This window comes from Platichthys flesus, chromosome 4 (genome assembly GCF_949316205.1).
Source record: "Platichthys flesus chromosome 4, fPlaFle2.1, whole genome shotgun sequence".
Lineage (NCBI taxonomy): Eukaryota > Metazoa > Chordata > Actinopteri > Pleuronectiformes > Pleuronectidae > Platichthys > Platichthys flesus.
In genome coordinates, this window is record NC_084948.1 from 1,294,139 (window position 1) to 1,314,883 (window position 20,745).

The window sequence follows — 20,745 nt, forward strand, 5'->3', positions numbered from 1 at the left end:
TATGATTAAAACAAATTTATTTACCATTGAGCTTGAAAGGATTGGTGTGTGTTTTCAGCCATGTTGTGCAGCATTGTTCAACTTGCAGGGATGGTGGAGTATTTCTAGCGATGTTGGTGATTCCTGAAGTTGACATTTGTAGCCCTAGATAATTATTTATCTCAGCAACTTTTTAACATAATTTTTTTAAATGTGGTACAGTTCAACGTGTCTAAGGGGGGGGGGGGGGGGGAGTACAATAAATCTGATTCCCAAAAAATGTTATGGGTCATTATTGTGTCAAAATTTCCATTCTAATACTCTTCTAAACATGCCGAAGATGGACAGCTCCCCTAAAATTGACATGAAAGCCTTAGTTGAGATATTTAGTGGGTGCTCTGGAACATCATACAATTACAAAAACAACACTGATTTTATTCTTAACTTCTTGGTATTAAAGTGACAAACAGCTATTGAGAGAGAAGGACACTATCAAACAGAATGTTTTCTGCAATACCATGCAATTGATTACGCTGCTGAGAACTTCCATAGTAGTGCCAGCAAAAAATAGGACTTCATCTCAAATTCTACTGGGCAATACAAACATGGACAATTAGTACTGTACTTGAGGCTTAACAGTTGTGTTACCATCATTATTATGCTCTGTCTGACTGGTTGTTTTAATGAAAAATGGTAAGAGTGGTATTTATAGATGTAATGATGTTTTTCATTCTAGAAGTTAATTACTGTTCCTATCCACCTTTGAAAGATAGCTTTGGAATCTAAATCCTGCATTTTAGTTTGGTCAAGTTCTCTGTATCATAACTACATGTTTGAAATATGAAACAAACTAAACTACTTGAAAATTCGGCCAGATATAATAATATTTATTGTGGATGGACCTTCCTGTCTTCATAGGTAACTTTGCCTCACCAATATTGCGACTGCACCCGCAGTGACCAAATGTATAACATGATCACAAAAAAATACAAAAGGGTTGTGTTTACCCTGTTCATAAGGAGAGTCCATACTAATTTTGACCTTTTAGGGTGTTCAAGACCTTGGAGTTCAAGAGTTGTGACATTTTTGCTCACAGAGGGCAGAGGCCAGAGTGTTAGATGGAAAAGTTTCTATAGTGTAACTTTAGTCACTAAGACTTTGCATTTATTGATTTACAGATTATACATGACTTTTAACAATGGAACCACAAGCCACAAGACATTCATTGGAGGCCAGCACCACATGCAGCATTCTGATTGATACATCTGTCACTGTTGTATGGGGTCTGTTAAGACTGGTAAATACATTGTTACAGGGGAGCTGCCATTTGTCTGGATATAAAGCTTTATAACAGTTACAATTCACCACTTTCAATATGTTTAATATTCAAGGTTTAAGATTTATTTGGAGTACAGAAAGATTTGTGTCAAGTTAGGCCTACATAGAGTTTCGAAGGTTAGGATTTAATCACAGCTAGATGTAAGTACATTGGGCTACATTCATTTAATTTAACTGTTGTGAAATCTTTTTGGGAAAAGGGTTGTTTAGTTTACATCTCCATCATTACAGTTTTTCTCTATGAATGGATAAATTGATTACTATATTCACTATTTTGTTTACAATTTTATTGTATAATTAACTGCTTATACAAAAATTAAGCTATTTTTATGATTTAAAACAACAATAATGTTATTGTATTTTATTATTATACTGTAAAATATATTTCGCTTATTGTATTTATAGGCTATGAATAATAATTTCTGCTATCTGTATAATTGCCAGACTATATCTTTTGCAGTTTAATGCAGGCTGACTACCATTGCCTCACTATTTTTGCTTTATTTGTTTTATTTATTTGACACACCAATTTTAAAATTCCTTATAAAACTGAGTTATGATGCAGACTCTCCTTTATTTACAGGCAAATCTATATATGTTGATCATAAACCAGTGGATATATAAACATCACACCGTTATATGTAGAACTTTTATTTGTTATTTGTTATGTTTATTTTTCATCATCAACTATTTCTCTCACATAGCACATTTTTGGTCGTTTGTGACTGACCAGAAAACATTTGATTTGACATTTCTTATAAAGTCCAGTATTACGGATAAAAGTCCTGTGGACTTGGTTCAGCCCCGGGGGTTACAGGAAGTTGTAATTGCCATGTTTGGCTGCTTTGTTGTAGATTCCTTGTAGGTCTCCTGCAGATTTTAGCATAAGTCTTGCAATGGAGCCGAGCTGGAGTACGTTTTTATTTCAGGTAAGTGGCATAGTTGAACATTAATCTGATAAACCGCATCAACGTTTTCGACATGGCGTAAATGATGTTAAGCAGATGTACTTTATTACTTCGCAAAATGAATTAGTTACCCAAGCAAAACATTGGTGATAGCATTAGCCTGCTTGCTAAGTCCACTGTGGGGGTTGCTTTAGCAAACTGCTAAGTAGCTTGATCGAACCCCACTGTATGTGGTTTAAAGAGACTGTATTTCTGCCTGTTAAAGGTGTTCTGTCACAGTGAGTCATTTTGCACTAAATCACAGCGGAGCTCGCTTCTGGTACCAGTGCTTTTGATGCGCGCTTTATCAACATGGCTAGTAGCTTGAGCCATTGCATGTTGGTGTACTAAGCTAAATGGCTAATGGGTTAGCTGACCAGGATGCTTCACCGCCTGCCACATATACATTGACGCCACAGCACAGATCGGTAGGCAGCGGTTAATTTTTAACCCAAACCAGTTAATGGAGCAATTGATGATATGTAATTTATTTACAAATGTGAACGATATACCCGTTCATTGCCGATGAGTTAGCTAATGCTAACGCTGCAGCTCGAAGGCTACCTAGCACGCGGACTGCTGCGATTAAACCACGCGTAAGAGACCAAACTTCCAAGTTTCACCATGGACGTAAAGTAAAGGATCGCTAACTAGAAATAGCCAAATAAATCTCTGCCATCATTGACCACCAAATTAAACAACGCTTCCCCCACCCACCTTGTAACTTAAAAGTTTCAATGTGGCCTTTTGTTTGAAAACAGAAATGTGCCGTTTACATCGCGTTATAATAACTTTTTAAAGTTCATAATAAGGTAAGTTAGTATGACACACCACATGCACCAGGAAAGTATAGTTCAATGTTGTAGTTATGTCCCTTGCATATATGCAAGTAACACTGTGGAGTGCTATCTGAGTTGAGATTTATTGGAGATTCAGGCCTGAAAAGAACGGTAGTTATTCTTCTAAACCGTCAAGAGTTTAGTAAAACGCTTAAATTAAGCAACAATTGGTCCAGTCAATCCGGAATTGCTCCTTTTCGTCCTGCTCCTGACAAACTATAGCAGCTCAATATGTCAAGTATTTCTACCTGTCAAATGCTTTGGCAAATGCAAGAGCATATGTCAAGAGTCTGTCCGGTTAAAATTGGCTATAACTCAACGCGTTTTGCTACTGTAGAGTGTTACTGCAAGTGCGTTGCAGTGTCCCATGAAGTCATAAACACCTGTATAGTATGAATAGTTTCTCCTGCTCCCAAACAGTTGTCTTTTGAGTACTTTAATCGTATACAAAGGGTTACTATTATTGGTAACACAAGTATTAACACAGAATGTGTTTGTAGCTTCAGTAGCTTGGAGAGCGTGGCCTAGGGGATAGAGCGGGTGCTCTGCAACAAGAAGGTTGCCGGTTCGAATCCCACTCTATCCCATCTGCATGCCTAAGTGTCCTTGGCAAGATACTGAACCCCTAGATGGCCCCTCATAAAATGATGAGTGTTCTAAAAATGTAAGTCGCTTTGGATAAAAGCGTCAGCTAAATGACATGTAATGTAATGTAATGTAATGTAATGTGGATGATCTTCGTGATGTTATTAGGTTTGTATTATGTCCGTTTATCTTGTTTTTCTATATCCTTCAACATCAACCGCATCAAAAATAAATGCCCTCCCTGTGAATATTGGCAACATTGATGTGTAGCAGGGTTTGAAATGTGTGACTGCTGTAATGAAAAACAAATCACTGCAACTAAGTCACTGAATTAATTCACATTTCTTTGCAGAATTAATTGAATGAAGTACAATTCATACATATATCCATTGTAGGGATGGGCATTCGATTAAATTGTCTTAATCGATTGCTGGGAGAATTATCGATCGATTAATCATTCATATTTTTATAGTAAAATTCACTATTTATAGGCCATAGTAAAATGTGGTGAAAATAGAAAAAACACAGCACGTTTCCTCATTGAAATCTTTATTACAAGAAACAACTCTTGTGGCAGTTAAACGTGAAAATATGCGCTGCTGTACTCTTAAGCCCCGATGAGAGAGAGAGCAGCAGCTAGCTGCTGGGTGCTAGCTAGATTTAACAGTTCTCAACCTTTCAGTCCGGTTGTTCTCACGCTCCACACTCCCAGAACCCCTCACCAAGACCCGGATCTGTCCGGGTTCCTCTCAGTGTGGACTGACGGTCCGTGTGTGGACATGAAGCCGAGCAGCAGAAGTAGCTTCAGGCTTCTTCCTCACCTAACATGTAGACTAACTACTTGTGGTATTATTGTTTGATTTAATGTTTGATAGTGTAGTGTGTACTCTATAGAATTAAAAGTGTCCCTTTCCCTCAAGTTGTTTTACACAATGTTTCGCATCCTTGATGAGACCTGGCATAATTTTTGCTTTGTGAGGCATATGGTAGTTTTAATACGGTGGCAGATGTGGAAATATATGATATCCCTTTTGAGACCTGTTGATCTGACTGAAAGACACAGTTGATTTCATGATGCTTCAGTTGCCATGGTATCTGTCATATTTGTATTGCAAAAATCACCATGAATGTAGGCTGCATTGCACCACTGCTAGTGATGCAACTATAAGTGGTTAGTATATTGATAGTTAGTGGTAGACATGGCCAGAATATCTGGAGCTGGTGTGTAGGAGACTGTTAAGAGTCACCTCACATGATGAAGCATCCATGAGCTAATATATAAGGTGTTGTCAGGCGATAGTTCTGTTATTATATAAATATTGCAATTTTATTTATAGCCTCTTTATGTATAGGTTGAAATTCTAAATAACTATTGCTCCTTTGATTTTGTTTTTAGTGATAACTGTTTTCATCTGGGGTTTTGTAAAGTGTCAGTTGAAAGGCAGTGTATGTAAAACTGCTTAGTTATTAGCATTCTTTCAAATGGGACGCTGTTGTGGTGATTCTATATTCCGCCTTCCTGTGGGCAGACAAAAACAAAGACTGGAGTCTTTTTATTGGTACTATTTTTTGGGGACAATTTCCATGCTCTTAATTCTTTTTCAGTAGTTAAATTTAAAGGGGACCCCAGCCTTCACAGCAGATTTGTGTCAAAATCATTAGAGTGAGTGTGATGGAACAGCAGGCCATGCTCTCTTTTCTTTCTGAGAAAGGGTGTGCATTTGGCCATCCAGGACTTGCATACACATATGCTTGGAGAAATGCTAATCGCAGTAATGATTTTGTCTGAGTACAGCTACAGTGTGGCAGATATAAAAGCGAGTCGACAACATGTGACGGCCCCCGGCTCTCTCCACCATGCTAAAACAAATGAAGTGGCCGCCTACACCAAGTAGCCCCTTTTCTTTCTTCATAGGGCCATAAGTGCATCAGTGCTCGGATTTGTTTCGTCCATTAAAGAACTCAGTGGTGGGGGGAAAGCTGCACTTGGAACCTTGGCCCCCTCAAACCTCATCCCCCCCTCCTGACAGACCGGGTTGTGATGCTTGGCTGAACCTGAAAAGCCATGGGTCAGGTCTTTAACCCTGCCCAATGGTGATTACAGAAAAGAACAAGGCTGTCTCAATCGCCAGGTTCTGACTTGACCTGTTGTAAAGTTGCTGGTTACCATGTGAATCTCTGCTTTCTCCCCGGCCAAAATATTCATATAAGCCCCCACCTTCTGTTCGTCCTATCCCACTGGGGATCTGCCGTGACCAATCAGACAATGCCTGCCAGCAGCTGCAGACTTAAGTCTGCAGCTTATGTCCTCCCTACAGTTAAAAAAAATAAATGTATCAACTGCTGTTGGGTAGCTTGTCATTGTGATAATTATTTCACTGAAACATTTTTCTTTCTTTTTTTTATTATCTACCTAAATTGTTATTTTAGATTTACAGATATTAAGATGGTATTATGTATTCCTCTGCAGAGTCCCTGCTAAACTGCTAGTCAAATATGTTTTAACAGCTTTAAGTAAAGTAGAAAGTAAGTGGTTTATTTTGTTTCTATAAATATAATTCAATCTCATAATTAAAATTACCTAAATTGATGAAGTCTCCAGCTTTCTTTAGTGGTTTCCTTTAATTTTTTCAAGTGTCACATAGTGTCTGTATATTTGTGGAGACAGGAGACAACCAATATATCTTTATTAATAAATGTGTGTGTATATATATGTGTGTGTGTGACCATTGCAGAGTGTAGAATATAGTTTTCACTTTAGTGACGCTTTGCTTCATCTTTGCTTTATGGTGATTTCCTAACTTCATTGTACATGGTTCTGTCTCTCATTACAGCAGGCCAATGAGGCTATGCATCACCAGCACCAAGTAGCCGGAAACAGCCTCTTGCCTTTGCTCAATTCTGGAACGGAGCCACCTGATCAGAAACCGGTGCTGCCTATTCCTTTGGACCAGAAACCCCCTGTCAGTGCTGCAGAACTTCTTAAAGACAATGTGGCCAGTGGGACTGGAGGAGGGGTTGGTGGGCCTCCAATTACCATGATCAAAAAGGAGCCCAAGTCAAAGACGCCCTTCATCTGCGGCTACTGCAACAAGGCTTTCCGAGACAGCTACCACCTGCGGCGGCACGAGTCCTGCCACACTGGCATCAAGATGGTTTCACGACCGAAGAAGACTCAAACTGCCCCCACCATGGTGCCACTTATATCCACTGTACCACGTGAAAATAGCGGAAACCCTTCATATATTACTACTGTAGCTGGTATCTTGACAACAGCCACCACGTCAACAGCCACAGGTACGAGCATCATGACCCCAATGCAACACCAACAGCAGCAGAGCATCCCTAAAAAGCCCCCCAAGCCAGTGAAAAAAAATCACGGTTGCGACATGTGTGGTAAAGCCTTCAGAGATGTATATCACCTCAACCGCCACAAACTGTCGCATTCTGATGAGAAGCCGTTTGAGTGTCCTATCTGCCAGCAGAGGTTCAAGAGGAAGGACCGCATGACATACCATGTCCGCTCCCATGACGGAGGAGTTCACAAGCCTTACATCTGTTCTGTCTGTGGGAAGGGCTTCTCCAGGTATTTGGACATCACAACTTTTCATATTTACCTGGCACCAGTTTGCAAAAAAGCAGACAGTTTTTAATGAAGAATGTGTTGAAGTCAATATTTTTTAAGATTAAAAAATTGGATGTCCCCATCAAGTTTCTAATAAGCCCTTTCTTGGTAAGACTCACTTTTATTTACCTATACGTAAAAGGAAGATGGTGTCCCTGGATGAATTAATCAATTAATTCACATTCTGTTTTATTGGAATCTACTCAGCTGTAGAAGGGCATTATAATTACTCAAAATTGTCTTTGTTGATCAATCTGCTTTAACTCAGCTATAAACACCAAAACAAAACACAGAGGGGTGTTAAAAGAACTTGGTTATGGCATTCTTAAAACTCTTTACATAAGATACAGTCACTGTTCCCAGCGTGTGTATTCTAATTGGACATATTGTGCAGTTTATCATGTCAATCTGTTGACTTATGCAATCAACAACATGACTGCGTATCCCTATGAAATATTCTGCCATGTTACCGAGCCGTTATCATTTAAGTGTCTGGAATGATCCTTCTAGCACAGCTAAAGGTAAATAATTTCCTGTCTCATACATGTCTTCATCTCAATTTGCAGACCTGATCACCTAAGCTGTCATGTCAAGCATGTCCATTCTTCAGAGAGGCCATTCAAGTGCCAAGTAACAGTAAGTCAAGACTTGGTCTCCTCTGCAATATTGCTGTCATTTTTGCTCTGCAGTTGGACTTGTTTTATTGTTGATACACACAGGAACCTGATTGAGATCTCTAAAGGCCAGGAAAGACGATACAAGCACCTAGAGGCTAATACTTGTACAGCCTAATCACCGTGGGTGCATGTCTTACCATTTCTGAGCAGTAAATAATAGCCCCCATGTTTCTTTCTCAGGCTTGTACCTCCGCCTTCGCTACCAAAGACCGTCTGCGCTCCCACATGATCAGGCACGAAGGCAAAGTGACCTGCAACATCTGTGGCAAAATGCTAAGTGCTGCCTATATCACAAGTCACCTCAAGACACATGGCCAGGCCAGCTTCAGCAACCCATGTAACAATAAAGGTAGGCCTCATGTCTCCTTTTAGTCATCTTTCTTCACTTTACACTTCAACAACATCCATGTATCCCTCCAATATCAAAAACATCACAAACAGTTTTTAAAGTCTAACAATGGTTAACCTGGGCCAGAGGAGAGACACTAAAGCTGAGTTCTGCAGTTACCTGGATGAAAATAACCGACGATGGTTTAGAACAATGGTCAGCAACCTTAGGCACCATAATCATTGGCACACAGGCGAAAACGTATTAAAGAAAATGTTCAAAACTTTTGCCGTCACGCAGCCTGTATTATTTAGCTTGATTGATGTTAACTTCTCCAACCTACTAGGTGCCAGTTTATGCGCCATAAGCTGGATGCCAATCACCATTAAACAATAATAATAAGAAGAAGAAGCCTCCCAGCAGGCTATGAAAACGAACTTTCATAACAGCGCTAGCGTCCTAGCCACAACGCTAACTGCGGTGGTAACTGTGCAAAAACATGCTGTCATGACTCTAATTCCACGGCTATCATGACACTGTTTCTCAAAGACTGACAGGTTAGAAGCAAACACTTGTTAGTAGTTAGTATCCAGAGTCCCTGCTGACTGTGTGTGGAAGCTGGGGGGGGGGGGGGGGGGGGGAGCTAGCTGCTTCCACTTCAAGTAGTGGAATTAGCAACGCAGTTCGGAAACAAGACCAGGGAACCGCTGCGCTAAGAATTGATAACATAAGCATTTTGACCCGCTGGGTGTCACTTTATTTTATTTAGTTACCATCGTACACTGTGTGTGAAAGCCGGGAGCAGGTAAATAATGAACGTGGACTTCTTCTGAGAACTCATGTGGCAGGCTTCTCTAAGCTCGTCTTCCGTTGTGCCACCTACTGTTCTGGCGCCCAATTGTTATCAGTACCGGAGAACTATAAATCAAAAAGTGTCCGTCCGTCCGTAACGGACTCGGAGGAGCATACATTGGCATTAAGTATTTGCCACTGCCAAAACCATGCGACTGAAGCAAGCTTTCGCAAATCTGAATATGAGTGGGGTTGGTGGAGTTATTGACAAACTTATTATTGCAATTATAATGAGGTAAACGTGTTTCTATAGTGTTGCTCTATTTATAGATACGGTATAGCCAATGTGGATGGAATAAGAAGACTGTATTTTGGATATATTGTAGTTCAATAATAAAAGTTGATATTAAAAAAAAAAAATGATATGGCCCACTAATTAACAAGAACATTTTACATTGGCCCTTATTGTCAAAAATGTTGCTGACCCCTGGTTTAGAAGATGCAGACAGTCTGCGGAGCTGCTAGTTGTCTCAGTGGATGAGGGACTAGGGAGTGGGATTGTTGCATTGCTGTTACAGCATTACTGAACTGAATCTTTGCCTTTTTGTTCTAAACCATTCCCATTGCTCTAATTTTACTCAGTATAAATGTTTTTACTCAAACAATTAGGGCTGAACGATTTGGGGAAATAATCTAATTGCGATTTTTTTTTTTCTCCCAAAAAAAAAATAATGAATGATTTAAATATGACCAACACAATATTAGATACATTTACTGTACAATATTCTTTCCCACATTTTTATTTAACTGCTCATTACAGCAACAAGAAAAACAAATCAGTCTGCATTTAAGTAATTTAATCAAAGTCATTGTAAGTACAAACACAAGGATTGCACTTTTTTTTTTTATTGTAGGTGTCTTACTGCTCCCAAGTCAGTAACATTTCCAGTGATGGGAAGGATACTTTGAAAACGTATTCAGTTACAGAATACATGCCCAACCAATTTGAGTAACGTATTCTGAATACTTGGATTACTTCCACATTGAATTAATTTTTATAAGTGTTGGAAAGCGGCATTGTTATAGTCAGTGGAGCAGAAGCAGTTTAAGCTCTGTGTCCGCGGATGCGGCGGGCCAGCTGGATGCGCTGGAAGGGCAGCCTGCGGAACAGCAGCTCCGTAGATTCCCGTTCATGTCCGGGTGGTCGTGCAGCGGTACAGAGGCGCCGGGCCTCAGCAGGAACCCCCCCATGCTGAACATCTCCGTCTCGCAGATGTGCATGTATGTGACCGGGGGGCTCTGGAGCCCCGCCGCCCCGGAGCACGGCTTGCTTTTCCGTGGAGTGATTTTCAGGTCCGCCACCCGCACCGCGGTCAGCAGTGGCATGAGCTCGCTCTGTGAGTCCACCACGTCGGCCGAAGACTTTAGAACCCTGTAGGTGATGCAGGCTGGCTTCGCTATCTTCTGGATCAGAGGAGTTTTGTGGTCCCGCGGCACTCTTGCTGCGGGTGAGGACAGCAGCCCAGTGCCCTACTCTCTTTCGCACGTTTTAATCGCACACGCTGCGACTAGAAAATCACGTTTTATCAAATCGCGATTTTTACCGCAAATGCAATTAATCGTTCAGCCCTACAAACAATTGAACTTAGCTGAAAATGTTTAAAAATTCCTGATCCTTGAGAAGTGGGATGAAAGAGGATCCAATTAAAGTTAAACTACATGTATGAATCGACAATGTACTACGTCACTGAACTATGCTTTGATACAACCTCCCAACGATACTTTTTTTTTTTTTTCTTTAGCAAAATGTACTTTTTTGCCTTCCCATCACTTATTTTGTATCAACACCATCAGTCACCAAAAACACGGATACATTTTTACTAACGTTATGCTCACAATATGTTGACAAGTCATTTTCATGATGTTTAAACGTAGCCTCATAAAGTCTGGGATGAATCAAACAACACTAAGAGACTTCATGTCCTGCTCAGGTTCTGATAATTAGTGTTTATTATTTACAGGGAGAGCAGAGTTGAGGAGAATGAATAAACTCCAGCTCGGTACAAACCAACTGCTGCTTCTGCTTTGATCATGACGCAACTGATCACTGAGCAGAAACATAAACTTGAAGTAATTTTCTCAAATACATTGAATAAATAAATTGCAGCATTAAAACAATGAATAAAATAAACAAAAATAACGTGCGTGTGTGTGTACACAATGCAGGTAAAACAGATAATCCTATCTGACCTCGACACTCATTGCTCTGAAGATACTACTCACTTGTGTGTTGATTCAGATTATGTGGGGTTGTGATTGGACACATATGCGCAACACCTGCAGCTCTGGCAGTGTGTGAGGTTGGGCAGGGAGATGTGTTGCGATTCCGTCTTCGTGTATAGTAAACCAAAAGTTTGGAAGTCTGGACCGCGATTTTGGTTTTGGCTCGAGAATCGTTACATACCTACATGTTTCTGTAGCGCATCTAACAAATGGTTGCATAGCGCCATTTCCACAAACAATTTCAAAACTTTACAAAATGACTTAGAAAGTATGTTTGGACCAACAAGATTAACGATCTGATTAATTTTGCTCTAGGCCTTGCTCCTCTGGTGGGACTGGTTTTCCATGCTTACATTTGAAATTGCATATGATCTGAACAAATACTAGATTACGATAAGTATTTCTATTCTCAAATATTGTTTAAGGGATCTTAGCCCGCCATTACCTAGGGCTGCTCGATTAATCAAAATTTAATCGTGATTACGATTATGGGGTCAAACGATCTCCAAACTGCTATAATCGAGTTGAAATGATTATTGAACGCGCATGCGCAATTCAGTCCTTCCCCCAAAGCATTCAGCGGCGCAGCTGACTGGCACTCACTCTCAAGCAGCAGTAAGGTGAAGGAGGCGAGTTGTGTGTAGTGATTGGCGGTGAAAAAAACAGCGCGAGTGGAAAAAGCAGGGAGGGCAGCAGCACACCACGAAGCGGCCGCGTCGCGCACCGCTATTCTCAAGCGCGCTCCCGCCTGGCTGTTCAGACCGGACCCGCATTGCTCCGCGCCGGTCAGCGTCTGCGTTTTCACGGGCCCGCAAGCGCAAGAGCCCTTCCAGGCCCTTACGTGCTTATGTTTCTCTTCTTACATGCTTACGTGCGTCGCCCAATTTTTCTAACTACACGACAAAACGATGCGAGCCTCACTCAGCCCGCAAGGCTTGTGATTGGTCTGCTTACCACATCCCGTCCGGAGTCTAGTTTCCGGTTTCATGCCCCATAATACCGGAAGAAATCACGGAAGATTTAGAAGAACGAATATGGACCAAATAGAAGAGCACTTGGCAGAAGAGATCCGATAGTATGATCACTTGTATAACCCGTCACTGACTGGCCGATTTGTCTGCCAGAAAGAGGCTACGAGGAGCTGCAGTGGCTATGTAAATAAACAATCTACGAAGAAGAAAGAAGGCGTCTCTAAGGTCGTCTTCGACAAATCATTACTCCGCCTAATGTTCTGGCGGGGAATTGCTTTGTTAGGGGCGCAACGCTTGGGGAAGCTTGGGGAAGCATGAATGACAAAGAGTCCTGCGACACAGCTGCGTGAAAAGCCGCCGACGCAGTTGAAGAAGTGTGAATAATAAACAATCGTTTGAATAATTGTGATTTAGATATTGTCCAAAGTAATCGGGATTATGATTTTTTTTTTTTTCCATAATCGAGCACCCCTACCATTATCTTTGCTTTTATTCTGATAATTTTCTATTTGAACTACTGGAAGAAAAAAAAACGTTATTTTTTTGTAACATTTTAGAAATAAACAATAATGTGTAGTGGCTGACGCATACTATGAACAACAAATGGCTACAAAAGGCTCTGCTGCCCTGATTGTGACCATTCGTCTGTTTTTAGGACTGCTTCAACTTAATGGAAATGAAGGACTTGCTTACTATAGTTTTCCTCATAAGCAGTCAAGCATTAGATGTCATGATTTTGGTGATTGTATTCTGTGTTTTGTGTGTCGAAATAACCCTGGAAAGTGAGCTTGAAATGAGGCATAGCTTCATACAGAAACATAATTTAGAGCTTCACCATGACAGCTTTTAGTGTATCAGTTGAGTCAAGCACCATAACTGAGTTGAAAAAAATACATTTCCCAGCTACGGTCAATTATGAAGCCAATAGAGTATATGTTTTGGGTATTTGGACTTGAGATGTTGTTTTCAGAGATGTACATCATAGGAAAAAAATGTTGGTGTGTATTTTTGACCCCATCAAAACGGTAGGGACCGGAAAAAAAACTAACAACCTGACTACGCCCAATTGTTGAAGATGACTCCCAGATGATGGCACTGCTGCCCTGTGCTCTTGTAACCCCATATGTGTCTGTATTTCTGAATAGGCATAAGTGACTGGCAGTGGAACCACTCAGGGCCACGAAAAGGTAATCCAGTAGCTAGAAAAAAAAAAAAAACTTAACACTCAAATATAACTTCTGCAAATCTGCAAAATACACGTGGCCAGTTTTTCTTCACATTTTACCATGTCACTCAAGTACAGAAGCATTTATCTTCTCTGAGGACTGGTGTCATTAAGGTTTCTCTGATTTAAAGATGCTGTTTAGCATATTATGCTAATGTATGGTTAAATTCCATGAAGCAGGATCAGTAGAACAAACTGGACCATAACACTCAGCCTAGATTCACACTAACTGACCTTACATAAGATGCCATATCTTTACCAAGATCTCATCTTTTTTTGACCTGATTCATAGCTCAGCTTTTTAAACCACTAATAAGAAATGAGAAATACAAAGTATAGAAACAAACATGTCTGAAGACTGGGACTTCCCAGTCTTGATTGGATCAGAAATGACTCTGCAGTGAGCTGATGCCCTCAGTATGGGCTAGACAATGTTACAGTTAGGCTGTGATGTGCTGTCCCTGACCTTATCTCATATGGCCTGTAGTGTAGTGTGAATCCAGGCAAACATGGAGACTAAGATGTCCTTTATAATGTGTAACTGTTTAAAATGAAAGTTTTGAATAAAAACAATAGACAGCTGGTTAGTCTATTTATCCTGCTTTTTGAATTTACCCCTCAGGTGAGTTGACAGTAGGAGAGATTTTAAATAACTCCTTCCAAGTCCTAATTGACAACTCTCACAAAGGTAGGTTTCTTCAACAATATTACCACAGTTGACATAACGTATTCATAACATTCACATTTTCTGTGACCCTTATAAATGACCAAGAATTGAAAGGGCTGTTGGCTTTCCTTGTTTTGGAGTGGTAGCACATTTCTACAAGGTTGACAATCCCTAAATTGACTCTTGGGTCTTTTTTTCTTAACACAGATGCCAACAGTGTGCACAACAACTCCAACACAACGCCGGTCAGCAACTCGGCAGCCATTACTTCATCTTTGAACCGGGTCGGCCATTCCAGCCACCCAATCACCATCGCTGCGCAGATGAACATCGCCACCAGCACGGTCAACATCACGTCACCGATCAACCTACAGCACCCTGTTACCATAACCGGCCCAGTGAACCTGGCCTCTGTCAACATACCAACAACAGCACACATGAATATTGCCCACCCAGTTGCTATCACCTCTCCCATGTCTATGAATATCACCGGGCCACTCAACATTGCCATGCGCCCCATGGATAGCATGCCTTTTCTATCCCAAGTCCTGCCTTCCTCCCCTCCTTGGTAGAACTGTGTTAGCCCCTGTAACAGCAGATAATGTTTGAACTGCCCAATAATACATCAGCCTGTCAAATCTAAGAAATGTCTCTCAAAATGGTTGATAGTGCGTTTAATTAAAAGGTGATAATGAATGTTATACGACCACAAAAATAGTAACCAATGATCTTTACTGGCAGGAGCCATTATTATGGCAAATGTTGGCAGTTTTCATGTAATAACGGGATTTTTATGTGGTGATGTGATGGCCTCCACTCTCCAAAGTCAACTTTTCACACAGGGATAGACATTAAATTTCGTACCTCTTAACTGCCTGACTGACCTGAATGGTGTCAAAGGCGGCAGAGCATTTTAGAGAACGTGTTTCATATTCATAACATGACCTTATGGGATACAGTTTCTGTGTAAATAAGGACAATTTTATACCAAAGATTTTCTAACTATAGGGTTTCCACCAAATTATATATTTTGAAAGATTACTAGAAAACCTTTAAACAAAGGATCAAAGTGTAATGAACCTGGTGAGCTTTCTCATCTGCTCTGGAACTGTGAGAGGAGGGGTGACATGGGGAGCCTGTTTAGAAATTTAACAGTTGCAGCCAACATGTTCAAATGTTGCGTCCTTCCTGAGACTCGTGTACAGTATGTTGCAATAATAATGCTCCTTATTTCAGTATGATATGTTTACCTGCTTGCATTACTGGCAAATAATCGTGAACTTCATAAAACTTCAAAACCAAAAGTGCATTTTCTTACACTTTGATTAGACAATGGTTAGATGGGCAGTTCATACATTTTCAGCTGCTGCATTTTCACCTGTGTTTTGCTTCTTTTTATTCCTTGCTCTCCACTTTCTACAAACGTGGGCAGTTTGTGTTACTATGATAGTTGACAGTTAGCTGGCTCACTGCAGCAGTGATGGCAGTTAACACAATATATGCTGTTAGAGTCTAGCCCTCTGAGTGTATTTTTGCACCTACATTTTTCAGTCTGTTTAATCTGACTCGTGGCACGATTTGTTTGGAGAGCTGTGAACATGCTGATCACACCAAATCTACCCCACCAAGACCCTTGAAAGGGGGTCGATTTTGTCTGGTCCCAAACAAATTCTGGAGCGGTATGTTTGTGGAGGAAACGTGGTCTGACCATGGTCTTTGAGCTTTGCATTTTGGAATGCCATGTACAAACTGTAGCAACTAGTGTGATAATGGTAGTAACTGCAAATCGGTCTTACTTGGACCAGTGATTAGCAACAAGAAACCTCCCAACAGTCTTACTTTTTGCCCCCAAAACATCTGACCAGTAGATGGAAAGAGTTTTGATGTTGTTTGTAGTGATGCATTTTCGCTCAAGATTTTCTGTGTGAATAGAAAACGAACAGGATAATTAGCCAAGTTCACAAACTCACCAACCAAATCTGACCAAAGCAAACTATAGGTGTGAAAATGCCCTTGGAGCCCTTTCCCCACAATTCTTTAACTATTCTTCAGCCAATGAAGGTTCGGGTCTTGTAAAAATGACTAGTTGAAATTTATTTCTTCAACTGGCCATCTGACTTCCAACATGGATGACGTGCGATAACTTAACTATACCTGAGGCATTGTTTAGCAACTGCGTCAATGGAATCGATTGCCAGAGTTGTTATGAATTACTTCCTCTTGAGGCATATTTTTTCATGTTCATGTTTTTTCCTATTGTTTTAGCTGACTTATCAGTATTTAATAGTTAATGTATTTTAAAGGTAAACAACAGAAGAACAAAGCTTCCACTTTGGGGAAGGGTGAGTGCTATTTTGGATTTCACTGTTGATTCAAAGGCTGGTTAGATCCATCAGCTTCTACCGTGTCTGTATTTTTGAAATATTTGGGAACCAGTCACTCCTCACTGCTGGATATTCTACATAAGTTTATCTGTGACATTTGTTAGGACTTTTTTTATGTATTTATATCAGGATATGACAGTTGAAGGTACAACTAGGAGGAAGTGTCTAGTATTGAAAGCACGTCCTCTTGTGTGTCCCTTTTTTAAAATCACAGTATTATTCAAATGATTTGACATTTTGATTACTGTGGACCTTTGTAACTGTAGAGGTCAGAAGAGCTACAAGGTGGCTCATGAGACTTGTGTGCTATGGAAGCATTTCCAAAGTCAACTATTTTGGTATGTTTGTTTGGGTAGGTTGTTTACTTTAGCAGGTATAGGATCCCATCACTGTCAGTCAAACTCAGGGGGGTTACTGAGAATAGTCTTTTAAACCAGGTTCAACAATTTACACACTGACCATTTCTTTGTAAATATGAAACACTATTTTTATGTCTTTTACCTGTGAGAGTGAACCTCTTGACTTACCACAGGCTAGCAATGCAAGAACTAATTCACCACTGGTGTGGCCGTCCATCCTGGAGGGGACAGAGAAATGAGCAAAGGCTAATAAAAGGATAAGAAAGGTGACAGTTTCTTTTGATAAGTCAATTGCATTAAAGTCCAAAAACCAACAATTTACATGCCAACAAGTAGCATCTGTTGAAGGCTACAGCTTGATTTACAGGAGCTTGTGCTTCCACTATCACACAATTCCATTGTTGTCCAAAAACTATTAAAACGCATGAAGCAGCTTTACTATTTTGTCCGGATAAACACAGGCCCTGTCCAGACCTGGCATCATCTGTTTCAGGTGATCTGTTTGCTCAGCACATTTAGAGAAGTGTTGGACATGTGGCCACATTCCTATACGGATAACAGAACTTCCTGTAGACCCACACTGACTAACAACATTATTTGGTCTTCATGAACAGAAATGTATGATTATAACTGGACATGCATTTTATTGCCAGGTGAACTGATGAAATCAGAGCTAAACACACTAGCTTGGACCACCAGAGACCGTTATTATAACCAGATCTGAAAAGGTTCTCAGTGTTATTCTTGCCAAACTAACAAAGCAGCAGAAACAGATGTTTGCAAGTGCATGTCATCTGCTAATGCTTCTCAAGATGAATTCTTGTTTTAAACAAACTCATAGATTTACATTTTACAAGTATGGCTCTTGTATATTTTTTCATTTATCTTTTATGTTACAGTTAAGCCTTGTCAGGCTGTAGCTACACAGATCCAACTTTTCAGCATGCTGAACTAATTGTTGGTTAGAGCCTATTCAGGGAAAGTGTCAGTTATAAAGAGGTGGGGTAATTTCAATTGTCCTTTTTAATCTGAATTCTCTGTAGAGGTCACTTGCATTTGTTATTTTATGTTTTTTTTTGTTTTTTGTATATCCTGGTGGTTGATCTTAAAAGGAAAAATGGAGGCTGTGATCAAAAAGAATGTATTCAACGCTTGGGTGTACCTGAAAGAGCAAAAGTGTAGAAGTTTTATCCATGTTGCCAAGATACAGATTGGTTGATAACCTGGGTGTGATGATTGAACTTATTCAGTGGAGACAACAGAGGACACCAGAACACAGGACCCCTCATCCAAACAGCTCTCACTGGGATCTGGGAGACATTAGGCAGGTTAGCTGATAAGTGATTTTTCAGTCCTAGAACATCATGACAGTGGCACACAAAGACAAATGCAAAAAGACAGAGCAACCTGGTCCAGTGACTCTCTTGATCAGGGCTGACAGGTCTAATGAATCCTGATCCCTGTTGTATGTCGTATTGGGGTGTGGCGCAAACATAAGAGGGGGCATTTGATTCCAGAGCGGAGCTGAACACGTGTTCTTCCAGCCACCCCCTTGCTTCAACCCAAATCTTTATCTCTCAATGAGACCTTTTTTTTTTTTTTTATGTCTGTAGTGACGGAATTGAGCATGTGCAATCACATACTCGATCAATCACTGAGAAACTTGGGTCAGATTATTTGATAGGCTGTTAATGAAAGTTGCAAAAATTGTCTAATACTGCCCCTCGAATTCCAACTTGAAATGAGGAGTTGCCAGATTTTGTTACATGAGCCGAATCATTTGAGTTTAGCTTCTGAAGAAGTGGAATCATTAGAGAGAAATAGGTCAGAATGATGATGTGAGGGCTGCGATGTGTCATTCACAATTACTGGAGACGTGGTGCACTTCACTTGAATACTAGGTTTTTCATGGACAGTGACTGAACAAAGGCCTGGACATGTTCACAGGTGTCTTGTGATCTCAGCCTCAACAGTTCCTACACCAGACTCAAACTGTCCCACAGTTCCCTGGCTTTGTGTGCGGGCACTTGTTTGAGTGAGTGTGTGTGTGTGTGAGAAAGACAGAGATAATTAGTTTGTAGATCTGAGGCCTGTTTGTAGTTGACAGCCTTTTTTCAATGCAGGAACTCTGAAGCACCTGCAGCAAACTGTGGGATGTGCACACTACAGAAGCGTGGTACTTATCAAGGGCATTTCAGTTTAATGAGATACGACGATGATCTTTGTTTGTTTTACAATTCACCCGGCCACATCTGCATTTTGTTTTGCCTCAATAATTTAGCCGTATGCATGCTAACTCTGTCCATCAAGGGAAATGCTCTGATGTGGTATGGCATTATGATCTTTGAAACCATTTCATGAACCATCTTTGTTATTATTTTTTTTATCCAATGTTGCATGTGGATGACTGAGCTAGTCCAGAGTAGGTTTGCGTTCAAAACCATATTAGAAGACTAGAGACTTAATGTAAACAAAACACTAAAAAACTAAACTAAAAAAATTAGGATGAAAGGAGAATATGGCGTCATTTGTCCTTCTCCTTCGGCCGTAAACATGTGTGCCTGAAATACTTTGCAAGAGTTTTCCTCATGTCAATGCTTCCTCCTCTAGATGTGCTGTATGATGGAACAGTTTTGTGAAGGAAGCCTTCGTCATTTTAGACAGCTGATGGCCACGGTCTCGCAACCAAACAATATTATGATTAGCTTTTAGTTTTTTTATTATGTTTAAAGCTAATGATTGTGACGTTATCATATTCGCTTTAAGAACAACCTTGAAACATGAATTGCAATCTTAAAGTCGAGGTCATAAATGTATCAGTTACATTCAACCATGTGGTTTATGTTTTTAATTTGACTCCAAGCTAATGTGAAAGCAAACCATTTATAGGCCAAACTATGATTTGGCAGATGATTCTTATTTTCTGTGAAGTTTGTATGATGAATTTGGCAGATGTGAAGGCAAATGAATGTATATCTTTGTACAAACCATTTAGTTCAGAGGACATGTTAGTTATGACAGACATGCAAGAAAAAAATAACCTTTTATAAATCTTTTTGTATTAGAACATTAACAATGGTAATTTTGTATATACGAAGGCTAGGCTTTCTGATTAGCAGAAAGGTAAAACATTCCTACATTTTTTTTTTAAATGTATGTCCATTGAGAATAATTATGTAAACATATGCCCAATGTTTTTTATGTGCCTTTTATTTGGGTTTGTCTAAATAGAAGAAAACAATAAAACATGATTTTGGAGCCTCCATACTGAGTGGTACCCAGGAAATAAATAATGTCCATCTCACCTGAATCTTGGGACTGACACATTTACTCCACCGCCGCACTGAGCACGTTCGACTAATCAGGAGCGATGTACTCTTCTGGATGTGTTCGCTCTTTTCGTAGCTTTTCCTGAGGATTCTGGGAGGCTGTTGAGGTTGCCCCAAAAGTCTTCTATGTGCGTGCATGCTCATGGGTGTTTCTGGTCTCAAGGCTCCTCAGTATCTTCACAGTTTAAACTTCAGGGGGTTATGTTAGAATTCATGGTGTCCGTGTGAATACCAAAACATTTCGGTGTTTTTTCATTCATCGACGATTAAACTTGGGAAATGTTACGTGTTGTGTTAATTATGTCTTAGGTGACAAACAGTGGCTAACTGACATCTGTATGAGAAGTATTTTGAATTAGAATAATAGTAACTTGAATATGTATATATAGCGACTTTGAAGAAACCCAAGAACACTTT

The 20,745-nt window shown here is 40.1% G+C and overlaps 1 protein-coding gene across 2 annotated transcripts; it reads left to right on the forward strand.

The window, feature by feature from the left end:
• Nucleotides 1-2,133: 2,133 nt before the first annotated feature.
• Nucleotides 2,134-20,262, forward strand: LOC133951692 (vascular endothelial zinc finger 1-like). Of its 2 annotated transcripts, XM_062385793.1 has the most exons (7): nucleotides 2,134-2,246; nucleotides 6,523-7,274; nucleotides 7,880-7,949; nucleotides 8,171-8,339; nucleotides 13,510-13,551; nucleotides 14,212-14,277; nucleotides 14,464-20,262. In XM_062385793.1, exons 1-7 carry the CDS (start codon nucleotides 2,214-2,216, stop codon nucleotides 14,826-14,828), a joined length of 1,497 nt encoding a protein of 498 aa, XP_062241777.1. In that variant the 5' UTR covers nucleotides 2,134-2,213; the 3' UTR covers nucleotides 14,829-20,262. The 2 variants fall into 2 exon arrangements, with proteins under 2 accessions (XP_062241777.1, XP_062241778.1); XM_062385794.1 differs by lacking the exon at nucleotides 14,212-14,277 and having other exon boundaries at nucleotides 2,164-2,246.
• The last annotated feature ends 483 nt before the right edge of the window (nucleotides 20,263-20,745 follow it).